This window comes from Rutidosis leptorrhynchoides, chromosome 2 (assembly GCF_046630445.1).
Source record: "Rutidosis leptorrhynchoides isolate AG116_Rl617_1_P2 chromosome 2, CSIRO_AGI_Rlap_v1, whole genome shotgun sequence".
In the NCBI taxonomy this organism is placed as follows: domain Eukaryota; kingdom Viridiplantae; phylum Streptophyta; class Magnoliopsida; order Asterales; family Asteraceae; genus Rutidosis; species Rutidosis leptorrhynchoides.
In genome coordinates this window covers 487,399,959-487,413,702 of record NC_092334.1, presented here as the reverse complement: position 1 = coordinate 487,413,702, position 13,744 = coordinate 487,399,959, and the positions used below count along the sequence as shown (strand labels likewise).

Sequence of the window (13,744 nt, the reverse complement as noted above, 5' to 3'; positions counted from 1 at the left end):
GAATTAGAGAAGGAGGCTGTTTCTTTGCTAAAGCGGGTTCAGAAGAGTTCGATGGCGCAAGATATTGGTGCCGGTGCTACTGCTGCTCATATTTTTACTAGGATAGGTTTTGCTATTGCTAGAGGTGTGGGGGCCCAGATTGTCTCTAGGCTTCCCACTAATTTTTTGTAAGTTCTAAAACTTTTAAGTTTATAATAATAATAATAATAATAATAATAATAATAATAATAATAATAATAATATGAGTACGGAGTAATTATTAAAACGAGTACGGAGTAATTATTATTAAAACTTCTTAATTATTTCAGGCAGCAGCAGGCGGATGCAATTCACCCAATTTTTCGAAGCCCAAGTTGAAAAAAGGGGTGAATAACGGCACACTCTGACAACCTAAATTTCACTTCATTAATCAATCAATTAACTTACAACCTCAATTTCATTCAACCAATTTCATTCAATTCTTCAAATCGATAATTAAATCAGTGTTGTTTGTAAGCATCTGTCGCGATCATTTTGTTTCAATTGATCGCAATTACTTTCTCCGATACGTTTGTTTCCGAAGTTGTAACTTCCTTGAAGAATTAATCCGAATCGAAAGATTTGAGTATCGATTTTACTGAATTGAAGGTAATGAGGTGAAAATTCATCGATTGATTGATTGATTATAAGAGTCGTAACAAAATGAGCACAGGCAGGCAAACGGTTACGACTCATGACCTAATCGATGAAGCTAAGAAACGAATTGTTCTCCTATCTATGTGCGCTCTTGGACTCTCATATCTCATGTCTCGTAAGTTTATCTTCTGCTAAAAAATGTTAATTAATTTTTTTTACCGTATTATTTTTACTGAATGTGTTATTAATATATCAAATGTTAGTATGTTTGCTCATTAATCATATATCTAGGGTTTCTAATTTTGTTCGGAATTTGAATCGAGATATGTGATTGCAGTCAGTAATTTAGTTCATGAATTCACTTCAGCATCTATCTATAAGCTTATTAATTGTTAATCTGTTGTATAGCCATTCACAGGTTCATTTAAGGTCGGTTATTGTTGCTTGTCTTGCGCAGACTTAGTTTGAAGCACTGCATTTTAGTGTAGGGTGGAGTTTGTAGATGATAGTTAAACCTATATGAGTATGTCTAAAAATGGAGAAATATTTACAAATTTTCTAGTTATTATTCACTATCGATTCGTACTTAATCTAGATAGGTAAGTTCTCGTATGTTATGAGAATCTAGTTGCAACAAACAAGATAAACTTCGGACATTTAATGCTGGTTACATTTTATGTGCGATTTTTGCACTATCCGTCTCATTATGAATTGGGGAACGGTAATGAACCAGGTAACAAGTAGATTTATATTGTACATAATTACATATATAAACTTTAAAGTTAAGAATAGGTAAGTTTACAGACACAAACACTGAGTGGTTGTAGACAAATAAATCTTCTGACTACGAAGATTCTACAAGTCATGCTCATATGGTAATGTAGAAAGGAAAGTTGGACGAGAAAACTATTTTTCTAGGATGGCAAGTTTTAACATCAAGATGTAATGTATCTTTTGCTTTCCTATTTGGTTTCTCAGATGACTTCCATGCATATATAAGACGTATATCGCTACATAATGGTCCTCTAAATACTGACTGATGATGTGAACTAGTCATGCTATTATTGATCTATTTTATATATAGTTACTTACTAGTTAAGATATTGTTTTTTTCGGATGCGTGCGGTCTGCTATATAGTTTATATGAGTCATAAGAATCATCTTCTTATTGTTTGCATGGTTGTGATGATTAAGCATTGTTAAAATAATATGTATTTATACGCTCTTACTTCTCTAAATGTCTCTCGATGCACAAACACATACTCCATTATCTTTCCAAAAACATAATTGCATTGATACTCAAGTTCTTAAGAATCCCATTGTCAGTTACAACATGTTATCATGAAATTATATTGATGGTGGCCACCATTCTAAATAAATACTTTTATACACTTGTGTATCCGTGCATATTGATATTCTTTTTTACCAAACTATAAGTTTTTCAACTTAATATCTTCTATCTTGTATCATGCATCAAATATTAATGTCTTCTTTCCAAATCATAAATTAGTTACTGTATCATATTTGTTATGATTTAGTTCATGAAGGTAGTGGATAGAGCCTAAAAGAAGTCATATTAATTTTCTTATTTAAGTAAAAAGATGTGAGTTAGCATGACTTATTCAATTGCTCGTTATTGTTGTGATTTTCTTAGATAATTCATTATTGCACCTTTCTGATTTTGATGACATGATCACATGTATTGGTTGTGCAATTTATTTCAGTGACAAGCGCCTCGGTATTGATAAACCTGCCTGCTGCACTTCTCTTAGTCGTTCTTCTTCGTTATTTTACATTAGAATATGAAATGAAGAGGAAAGCTGCATTGTATAACAGTAACCAATCCTCAGCCAATGTTTTATCTCGAAAGGAACCTGTCTTAGAGTCTAAGTTCCTATCAGGAAAGTCTGACTGGAGACGAAAAGTCAACTCACCTGTTGTTGAGGATGCTATAGATATGTTTACAAAACATATAGTTTCCGAATGGGTCACTGATTTGTGGTATTCCAAAGTTACCCCTGACAAACAAGGCCCGGATGAGCTGGCACTGATTATAAATGGTGTGTTGGGGGAGTTCTCTAGCCGCATGAGAAACATCAACCTCATTGACCTTTTGACAAGGTTGACATATACAAATTTTACTTATTTATCGAACAAAGGATCTTTAATTAGAAATGTCTTTACTTATATTTGTTTGTTATGAATCGTTCTAGGGACATAATCAAACTTTTTTGCACCCACTTGGAACTTTTTCGTGCATGCCAGATGAAGATAATGAAGCAGCAGTCTTTAACAATTGCACAACGGGACGTGGAGCTTAAATCTGTGCTTTATGCTGAGAATAAGTTGCACCCTGCTTTATTTTCTGCTGGAGCTGAGTATAAGGTTTTCTTGCTCTTCATCAATTTATGTCCCTTTCAAGTATTGTCTGTATTTAAATATTTTTGACTTGGTATTTGATGTTTATGTGTGTCTGAGCTTTGTAAATATATTAAAAAAGAAATAAAAGTCAAACAGAGATTAAGAGATCGAAGAGCATGATGATATATTGGTCTTCCACTACGCGTGCCCTGCACATGAATGATATCAGATCTGATTTTGCTTTTAAAACTTCCATGGACCCACATTTTGTGTTAAAGTTCATTAATTTGATTCTTAAAAGTTTAAGTACAGGGATGAAATCATTATTTACTCTTTGTTTTATTCCTTGTAGGTGTTACAACATCTTATGGATGGTTTCATTTCCTTAACATTCAGGGCCGAGGATTTAAATTGCTCTCTATTCCGATACATCGTCAGGGAAATTCTTGCCTGTGCAGTAATACGACCTGTTGTGAATTTAGCTAACCCAAGGTTATTAATTCAGTTCAATTAACTCTTTTGTTTGGTTAATCCAAGAAGAGGAAATCCCAAATCATTAACTTATTAGTTATGACCAATTTAGGTAATGTTTTATTTATTGCGGGTAAAAGAAAATAAATAAAAAGGTAGTCGACAGTTGTCCAAAGTTCGCTTCTAATGCACAAAACCACTATATTTTTGAAAACTGGATTATATTGAGATGTTTCAAATTTACTTTTTATCATATATGACTTCGTAATTTCTGATAAAATTAAAAATATTGGAAAAAATTCCCAACATGAGTTATTTGAATTAAAACAAAAAATTACCTTTTTTGGCATGTTACCTGCCTCGCCCGTTTAAGAACCTCTCGTTAATTCTATCATGTTCTTTATTTTTCTTTCATATTTGGTTTTAGATTCATTAATGAGAGGATCGAGAACGTGGTCATTTCGGCAAGAAAGTCTGATAAAGGATCCACCATAGAACAAGTTGACTCACAGGCAAAGTCAAATGGATCTCCGGAAACATATAGTCAAATTTCTATGTATGTAGATCCTTCTGTAAAGGGTGTTGAGTTGACTCAGTTGAAAAAAGATAACCCCGTTTCTGCCATAGACAATGTCACCACCATTCTTAATTCAAAAGACCCTTTGCTTTCCATTGAAACCCGAAAAAACCTTGCAGGGGGAGAATGGGGTAATAATAAGTATGACATAATTACTCGTAGAAAAACCGAAGCTTTGGCTCCTGAGAACTTCGAAAATATGTGGGCTAAGGGTAGAAACTACAAAACAAAAGAAACCGTGAACCGTTTACCAGAGCCGGTCCAGAAACCGTTGACCTCACACAAAGAGACATATGGGCCCACCAAAGTTGACCATAACAAATCATGGCCTCCTTTAAGCATTTCCTATGAGGAAGATGATGAAGAAGAGGACGAAGAAGAATTCAGAAATGGCAATGTTTATTCTAGTGAAGATGAAGAAAACAGTGACATTACAGGTTTAGATTCTCCAGGAACTAAAGTATGGGACGGTAGAAGTAATCGGAACCATTCTGTTACTCACATTCATCATCCACTTGAAAGTTATGACGGCCAGAAGATGAGAAAAACAGGAAAAGGAAATTTTAATGGCAGAAAAAGGTCAAGAATAAGCAGTCAAAAGGATGTTTGGCAAGAGATTGAAAGAAAAAGTTTCCTGTTGGGGGACAGTTTAGATGTTTTAGGGTCTTCAAAAGGACATTCGAAATCCGGGGACTCGAGTGGTGACTCAGAGGGTGGGGAGTCGTTAGCTAGGACCAGTAGCGGGACGAGTGCTACATCTTCTCACCATCCGATTTCAGCCATGAATGCCCAAAAGTGTGCACCATTGGATGATTCATTTTTTAGACTAAGATGTGAGGTAAGTTAATTAAATTTCGGGTCTTTCTCCAGTTTTGTATAGATGCGTCAAAATGGGTGGGGCAGGTAACTAGTCAAAGTGGCAGTTTATTTTTAAGGGTCTGGGTTGGATTGACTTGAAGCATTTTTTTTTTTTTTTTTTTGGGTCCTAAACTAATATTCTTTTATTACCAATTTTTTTTTTTTACTGTATGGTTGTAATAATTATTTAATAATCTAGTTTTTGATAAAAACCGATATAGAAGATTTCATGTATATAAATAATTACACTTAGGGTGACTTTCTACTTGTTTCTTATTTATTTATTTAGCTGTTTTTACTTTTTTAGTTTTACCTGTGGGGGACCCCTTTGAGACAAAACACAGCCCATGCTTCAAAAAATTCCACAACTAATGCTGTACCATTTTTTGACACTCATGGAGTAATTGAAAGATTAAGAGGTCATTTTATATTGCAGGTGTTAGGTGCCAATATTGTAAAGAGTGGCTCTAAGACATTCGCTGTTTATCCTATCTCTGTTACAGACGTCAACAATGTTAGCTGGTCTATCAAAAGAAGGTGCTGCATATATACTGTGATATTTGTATTCATTCTTCGTATCTTAATTCTTAGCCTCTTTGATTTATGTGTGAACCTTCTTGACTTCATTACTTTTAGGGGGTGTTTTAGATGATGTGCATTTTGATAGTGACTGAATTATATTTGAAATAATAATAATAATAATCAGATAACAAAGTTTGATTACTAATATTGGTACTCGTGAATAACATTTTAGATTTGGCTCCTCTAACTAAATTATAACCTATATATAGGTTTCGGCATTTTGAGGAATTACACCGGCGTCTCAAAGAGTATCCAGAATATAATCTTCATCTCCCACCAAAGCACTTTCTGTCAACAGGACTCGATGTGGATGTCATTCTAGAACGTTGTCAACTTCTTGATATATATTTGAAGGTAACACATTTTCTTTGAGGATTACTTCACCCGATTCACTATCATTTTAGAGCATCTTAAATAAACCAAGTTAGATTAGTCTATATTGTTTCTGGATGTTCACGTTTTCCAAAGGATGTGATGAAAAAAGAATGAAATTGAGAAGGTCCAATGTGATATGAGCGTTTTCCATATAAATCCTTCTACCCAAAATGCTAGTCAAATTTTTGCAGGTAGGGCTTAAATATGCTAGTTCTACCGTAGAAGTACTCATAAAGGGCGATAAAGAATCCTTTCTAGACTTGACATATTCACTGTCTACTAGTTTAACTATTTGAACTTATTTGGTGCACAATTCATGTTTTCTCTTATCTATCTGCAGCGGCTTATGCAGCTTTCATCTATATCTGGATCAATTGAAGTCTGGGACTTTCTTAGTGTTGATTCTCAGGTTTGATTTGTGCTTTTTCTGTTTCTTTTTTTTTTCTTTTCTTCTTTCAATGATTATTTCTTACTTATACATGTTAATGGATGCAGACTTATAGTTTCTCAAATTCGTTGTCAATCATTGAAACTCTATCAGGTAAGATTTAAGCTCTAGCAAGTTCTGTTTATATCTATCAGTGTGATTTCTCGCATTTACTTTTCTTACATGTTTTATCAATGTAGTTAATACAGCCATAAATGTTCGTGAAAAGAATACAGATGCCAGTACTACTGGTGTCAGGTTTGTAGGTGATCCCTTAAATTCCAGAAAAGAACTTTCAGATGCTGTCACAAGGAATTCTGTATCAGAAATTAGACAAAATTCTGTTACTGATGGGTCAAAAGTATACAAGAAAAATGTGGCCTTTTCTGTTGGAAAGCCTGTTAAGGAACTTGGAAAACCATCAGAGGATTCTGATAGTGACCATGAAATTGTCGTTACAAGTATTAATTCTTCAACTGGGAAGTCAGGGCAGTCTTTAAAGGGATTGGAAGACAAATCTTCACATGCACCATCTGTGATGCTTACAGATGATGGTGATTCAGTACTCCCTAGCGAGGTTATCGTCAGCCTTATTATGTCATGTGATCTATTGTTGTACTTTTCTTTACTGTACATATTGTTTGTGTTAGAGGTTGCAAAGCGGGCAGTTGGGGCGATTTGGGTAATGGGTAAATAATAATAATTGTGTCCAATATGATGTACAAAAACTGTATGGTATTAATAAAATGTGAATATTATTATTTAAGATGTTTATGCTTTAATTATAAATGTGAATTTCGGCTGACCTGTTTAACCCATTTGACCTGCTTCCTTTCAAGCTATGTTGCTATTTAACTTGTTAGAGGTAAAACATAACCCAACTTTAGCTATTCATAAGTAACTGTGTAACTGTCACTTCTATTTTGTATTTAGTTAATCCAGAATAACGTTCCTAATCTTGTGTGTTGTGCTTCAGTGGGTCCCACCAAATTTGAGTATACCAATATTGGATCTTGTGGATGTTGTGTTCCAGCTTCAGGATGGTGGTTGGGTCAGGTAGTAAACATGTGTATCATTTACAATTTCGAAAATTGAATCTGTTTCCTTCTATCCACATATTTCTTCATTAAATCTCAGCTTAATCTTAATCTTTCTTTCTTTGTTTTACAAGGCGGAAAGCCTTTTGGGTGGCTAAGCAGGTTCTCCAGCTGGGCATGTCTGATGCGTTTGATGATTGGCTGATTGCTAAAATCCAACTCCTGCGTAGGGGCTCTACTGTTGCTGCAGGAATCAAGCGGCTTGAGCAGGTTATCCATAATAAACTATTGAATTGGCAAGATCATTGTTTAGTTCCTTTTCTTATGTATACCTGTTATACTCTTTAATGGGTCAAATGTGTAATGCATTAAAAGGGAATGGGTTGGAAGTCATTCAAAATGCAGTTTATGCATACCTCCTATTCTGCTAAACCGAGCTGTATGAATTTGTTGCTGTAACTGTATTCTCTTTTTGATCATGTTTAGCACATTAAATATTAAGTTAAAACAGTTACCTGCATTAAATATACTTGTTTTGTGACTCACCCTCACATTTTGCTCTGCTTAGAATTATCGAAACTTGCTAAGGTTAGAACTTAGATTGGTGATGAATGTGTAAGCATCTGCTTTCAACTTTAGTAAATACAAATGCCTTATATAAATTAACTGACGATTATAGTGTCTGAATTACTCATCCTTTTATTAAATTAAGTATTTGTCTGTTAGTAATCCTACTATTTTTTGCTTTTCTTTAAATTCATTCATTTTGTTTTGCTTGTTAGATACTCTGGCCAGATGGGATATTTATAACAAAGCACCCAAAGAGGCAACAGCCAGCTCCCTCATCGAAGGTGCCACAGGAGTCACCCAACGGTAAATCTACGTCACCAGAAAATCAAGCCAGTGATGAGGAAACACTGACAAGAGAAGAGCTTCAAAAACGGGAAGATCAGAGACGTTCTAAACTTGTTTATGAGTTAATGATTGGTAATGCTTTTTTTTTTTTTTTTTTTTTTTTTTTTTTTTTTTTTTTTTTTTATGTATTTCAGTTCCATCTGCTAGCCATTTCTCTTCGTTACTCATCTCCATTTTATGTAGAAGTGGCAAGGTTGGTTGGGTGGGGTGGGTAATGGGTGAAAACAGCTTCACCTTGAAATAGGGCAATTTTGGTAGAGCTCGGAAACCGTTTGGGTCAGGTTGACATGCAAACACTTTTTGTTAAAATTTTCAAAACTATTTATTATTTGTTATTAATATGCAATATGCATGAATAATAGGCTTTGGTGATTTCTAACCCATTTGACTCGCCCCCCTTTCCTCCATATATGATAATTCTTTATTGCCCATTTGAGATATAAGACAGACAACCCAAATTCACCGAATCTATAACTGTCGAACTTGCCTCCACTACGCAAGTGAAATAGATAAAGATAAAAGCACTACTCTTTTCACTATCTATAGCTTGGTGGCATACTAATAACAATCAATATTTCCGACTGCACAGATAAAGCACCAGCAACTGTTGTAAGTCTTTTTGGTCGAAAGGAGTATGAACAGTGTGCGAAAGATGTCTATCACTTTATTCAGGTGACCTTTTTCACCATACTAATAATTCATAACTTCGTATCCTTTCATCGTTGAATGTATCTTGACATGAATTTTTCTTAATTAATATTAGCTAAAAGTGCTAACAAATTTCTTATAAGTTTTTCTCCATGTTTTGTCAGTCTTCCGTTTGCCTAAAGCAATTCGCTTTTGACCTGCTTGAACTGCTGCTAATGTCTGCTTTCCCGGAGATGGATTATGTTTTCCAAAAATTGCATGACGAAAAGCATAAGTTTGGAGTTCTTGAACAGTAGCATTGTGGAGTTTGATTCAGCGCTCATGATGATTCAGCTCAGAGTGATCTTTTTATCGAGTGTTCCCTTTCTTTCGAATACATGGTTTTCAGGGCGCTGCATTTTTGGTCCTTGTTCCGCCCTTCTGAGACTCAAGAATCTTGTTTTTAAGCGTATATGATCTGAATATAATCAAGGTTTGCTGTGGATAACTGTAAATATGTTTTATGATTTGGGATTTTGGGGAAGGATATAGTTTTTGTTACAGATTATAGTTGTGCCAAAATGGTAGGGTTAGTTTACACCCTTTGCATTTTTACTTATATAAGGATGAAAGTTGGGTATATTCTATTTTCTTTTTTAACAGTAAATATTAAACAAAAACAAAGCCTCTCTAGTTCTCAACTCGTGGTTAGAGAGACGACTTCTCTTCTAGTCTAGGGTATGAGGAAGGATTGTCTACATCTCACCTCCCCCATACCTCGCATGTGCGGATTGGGTATTGTTGTTGTTGTTGTAAACCCTCTCTAGCATGAAACATAAACTAGAAGAGAGCAAACGAAGATACAAAGTATTCATTGTCCAAGAGTTCAAACAATAGGTATTTGTAACTCTATATCTTAACCAGAAAAAAGAAAAAGTGCATATGAGGTCGAATGATCACATTTCTTCATAGACTTAGAGATGAACATAGATCATTCTTCATAGACTTAGAGATGAACATAGCATCATTCCGAACGTAACAAAGAAAGTTGACTATATTTTTTGAGAGTTGCCAAAATGTGGTCCATTTCTAGTATGCTTTTCATATTCATAATTAAACATGTAGACTGATTAATAGTTAACAATATATCTTCAAAAACAAGACTACCTGCTTTCAGGTATGCAACGTGTATGGGAATATATGATGTGGACAACTGTTTTTACACTCTCAAGTTCCTACTACCTGACGATAAACATCCTTCGGATTCGTTGATATATTTTGTAAAGCTTTTGCAGTTTTTTATATATAGATGAGAATATATGTACATTTTTAAGTAATTATATTTGTAATTTTTCATGATTAGGAATCAACAATTTACGAACAATAGAGATATTTGTAATTTTTTACAAAAAATGGTATATGATAGCAAATAAGGTTCGCTTGGGTTGATATGATAACTCGAATAATGTTGCTGTAATTTGTATGCTTGAGAAATACTATTATACTATTATCATTTATCATGTTACAAATAAACTACTGTATTTAGTAAACATTGTAAGCATTTAAAGTTGAACCCGGAAACTGTTACCCCATATGTCCATGACTGACTGTTCTAAGCAGTGCAAATGGCAATATGAAAAAAATGGTGCAAAATACAAGTTCCATACAATCTTTTATGCTATGGTATTACATCTTTGCAGAATTTGCCTGATGCTCATTTGGTAGACGATAATCATAATCATTTGTTGCACAATTAAAGTGGCTAAATTGTGACGGAAGTAAAAATCACTCGCAAGAAGTACAATAATAAAAACCTTAAAGTTTTACTACAAAACCAGCCTTGAAGTAACACTGGGATCAAGAACAAAATTTGATGTCAAAACATCAGGAAACTTATCCGCTTCCGATTTCTCTGTTCAAGTAGTCAATAAACATTCTCTTTGCACTTTCAGCATCTGAAGGCGGTGGTGGCCCACTTAAGCTCGATTGACCAGTCAACTTTATGAACGTCTTTCTTAGCCTTCGAAGTTCGGGTAACCCCACTGACCTTGAAATGTTAATAGTTGGCAAATCAGGACTAACCGAAAGCCCAGTTATCGGTCCACCCATAGCTAACGACTGAGCCTCAACAATAGCACTCGTTACCTCTTGTGTAGCCCTGTCCATTTCATAAAGAGAATTAGCCTCCGAAAAACGAGCACTCTGAGTCGCAATTGTCGGCTGCAAGATTTTAACATCACGAGTCTTTGAGTTGACTTTTTTAGTCAAATAAGATACAAGATCTACAATACCAGGAGAAGATTTATCTATTCCATCTTTAAATGGCCATAACTCAAATAAAGGTGAATCCCATCGGTTCCTACTATCGGGTCTCTCAAATCGTCTTACTAAATCTTCAAATATGACATCATCATATGAAATTCCATCTTTATCCCTGCGTTCTTTATTCCAAATTCTACAGTTGGTTTCTTCAACATCACAGTAAAGAACACAATGCCTAATTCCTGCAGCGCGTGCTAAACACCATAACTCATATCTGTAACCTTTAATACTATTTAAAGAATCCACTATAATGATGTTATCTTTTGATAAGGATCGATCGACTTCTGATCTAAGAACTCCTCTTAAGTTCTTTTCTGATGTCATCTCTGCATAGGTTTTATTACGGTCAAGATGAAACGAGGTTTCGTCTATGATTCTAACATTAAGTTTGGAATCTGTTTCCTTCAACGCTTCGGACAGACAAAGAGCGGCCTTTGACTTCCCACTGCATGGTTGACCACAAATAACAACCAATGCCATTAAAAGTAGATGACTTTGATTGCGCTCACGAACGTATCTTTCTTGACCGTATGAATATGAAACCCTGCCTATGACAAAAAAAATGTCAGTACTTTTAAGAAGCTTAGAGTGCGTTTAGTTATAAAAAACTCCCACTGTTATCCGAATTATTTTTAAATAAAAATGGGAAGCCAGAAAACGTGTATAGGTAAACTAAAAATACATGGCCTTTGGCCTAACAAAAACAGTACACCATTTTAATAGCTACGACAGAGCTTACATCAGCAAATAAGTAGTTGCATAAAAAGTAGGATGCATTCATGAAACACACTAAATAAACAAGTCTATTGGCCCTTAAGTTCATTTTTTTTTTTTTTTAGGTTACAGAGTACTTGGTTTGTTTTAATATTATATATAGTGAGTATGTGTCTATGTGACCGAGTAATAAATCAAAATGTAAGAAAGCGAATCAGTAACCCGAACTCAAACCAATATCTATAATAACTTGGTAAAAAAATCTTTTTTACTACAAATTGAAAAACCGAATAATTATTCATGGATCCACCACTACTAGGGTTAGACCTAATGGCAACAGCAAGTCCCTACAACCCTCAAAATAAAAGCCTCGTCTCATTGATAAACTAGTATTACTCACTTGCTAATGACTTAACATCATGAAAAATTGCAAGCACTTCACTTGACATGAATAAGCAACTAGCTTAATCCCGGATAGTTTCCAATAAGCAAAATACTAGGATGTGTATGCAGCACACGTTATAACAATGCAGTCTCAACTATAATATAACTAAATAGTTACGCTCCACATTTGAAAAATGGTACATACAGATATTGATTACAAGAAGTTAAACAAACAATTAACGCTGACTAACGCAATTTAATCATAACACGGCCGTAACTTGTAACATTTGGTACACTTTTACAATACATTTAATATTATCTCAACTTCGTAGCACAAAAATATCTAAACTTTTTTTTCTAATAAAGCAATGTAATGATTCTTGTGCAGAGTTATAAGCTTGTATCTCCGATAAAACCTTCTAAAGTAAGTGTATGATTGTAGACATAAACTTTATCCATTTATATTTATCACTTAGGTCAAACAAAATCCCCAAATAAGCTCAAATATGACAAAATCTTAATCCAATATCACCATCTAGAGTCTTTATGTTAATGATATATACAATACATACAACAAAAATAAATAATCCCAAGAATATAAGGTAAAGTGGAGTTGAGATTTCTGAGTTCACAGTTCAGATTTCTGAAATTAAGGTCAATAATTGATTTGAGATCCACAATAAAATTCAAAACTTAGACATCAACAGAGTCAACAAAAACTGTGATCTATAACAAAATCGAAGTAAAAAGCTTTGGGTGAAGAATGAAGATTCAACCAGAATAAAGAGAGATTGAAAAAATACCTGAGAATCGGAGATCGATTTGATGATTTGAAGAGGCAAACGAGGAGTGAATATATGAAAGATGCAATTTTTTATGGGAAATTTTAAGAGTATGACAGAGTCTTGTATTTTAGGGTTTTATTTGAAGATGATTAAATTAAATTTAAATGAATGAATGTTGTTAAAGTGGTTTGTATCTAGGGTTTGAAACTTGTAGGCGTTACGTTACTTTAGATTACACCGTCGGATTCCAACTAGTCGTAACAGATAGTAACTTGAAATAAGCAAGTCGATCATAGTAAATTAAATAAGTAGTCTAGTACTTGCACGGTTGAAAAAAAATCGATTCTAATAGAGTTTTAATAAATTCAAATTTTGATGACAAGGAGTTCACTTACTTTCGGAAAATATGTTTGGTTTGTCAGATAAAACTTGATTTTGATTTGCGATCGAGAAAATTTGTTGCAACTCGACGACTTCATTCTCTCACTCTTTGAGCGAATGGCTCATTTTTAGCGCAACTTGAACTAGATCATATGCCTGAGCAAACCACTTAAAAGAGATTGTGTGACCAAGGAACGTTTTCCACACCTAATGAGGGGCTCGCTTACTTTTTGGCGAACGAATCATTTTTTAGGTGAATAACATGAACGGGATTGTATAATCGATAACATGTTTTCTCAACGGATGACAGTCG

General features: G+C 34.3%; 2 protein-coding genes across 3 annotated transcripts; one reads left to right on the top strand and one right to left on the bottom strand.

Annotated features, from left to right (window-relative positions):
- Positions 1–331: 331 nt before the first annotated feature.
- LOC139892674 (uncharacterized) lies at positions 332–9,492 on the top strand. Its single transcript, XM_071875789.1, has 15 exons — positions 332–790; positions 2,340–2,736; positions 2,829–3,000; positions 3,329–3,468; positions 3,875–4,862; positions 5,319–5,419; positions 5,674–5,818; positions 6,180–6,248; positions 6,335–6,380; positions 6,467–6,843; positions 7,243–7,322; positions 7,438–7,573; positions 8,086–8,290; positions 8,808–8,890; positions 9,031–9,492. The coding sequence occupies exons 1-15, from the start codon at positions 682–684 to the stop codon at positions 9,160–9,162; spliced, it is 3,180 nt and encodes a 1,059-aa protein (XP_071731890.1). The 5' UTR covers positions 332–681; the 3' UTR covers positions 9,163–9,492.
- A 987-nt stretch (positions 9,493–10,479) lies between these two features.
- Positions 10,480–13,195, bottom strand: LOC139892673 (protein KTI12 homolog). Of its 2 annotated transcripts, none has more exons than XM_071875787.1 (2): positions 13,069–13,195; positions 10,480–11,715 (listed from the first exon to the last, which is right to left on the bottom strand). In XM_071875787.1, exon 2 carries the CDS (start codon positions 11,645–11,647, stop codon positions 10,739–10,741), a length of 909 nt encoding a protein of 302 aa, XP_071731888.1. In that variant the 5' UTR covers positions 11,648–11,715; positions 13,069–13,195; the 3' UTR covers positions 10,480–10,738. The 2 variants fall into 2 exon arrangements, with proteins under 2 accessions (XP_071731888.1, XP_071731889.1); XM_071875788.1 differs by having other exon boundaries at positions 10,480–11,711.
- Between the last annotated feature and the right edge of the window lie 549 nt (positions 13,196–13,744).

Excerpts from the sequence above, each read along its gene's own strand:
- LOC139892674 (XM_071875789.1), top strand. The coding sequence starts at position 682 with ATGAGCACAGGCAGGCAAACGGTTACGACTCATGACCTAATCGATGAA. Across the intron at positions 3,469-3,874 it reads GTGAATTTAGCTAACCCAAG|ATTCATTAATGAGAGGATCG; the intron begins GTTATTAATTCA and ends ATTTGGTTTTAG. Across the intron at positions 8,291-8,807 it reads TGTTTATGAGTTAATGATTG|ATAAAGCACCAGCAACTGTT; the intron begins GTAATGCTTTTT and ends CCGACTGCACAG.
- LOC139892673 (XM_071875787.1), bottom strand. The coding sequence starts at position 11,647 with ATGGCATTGGTTGTTATTTGTGGTCAACCATGCAGTGGGAAGTCAAAG.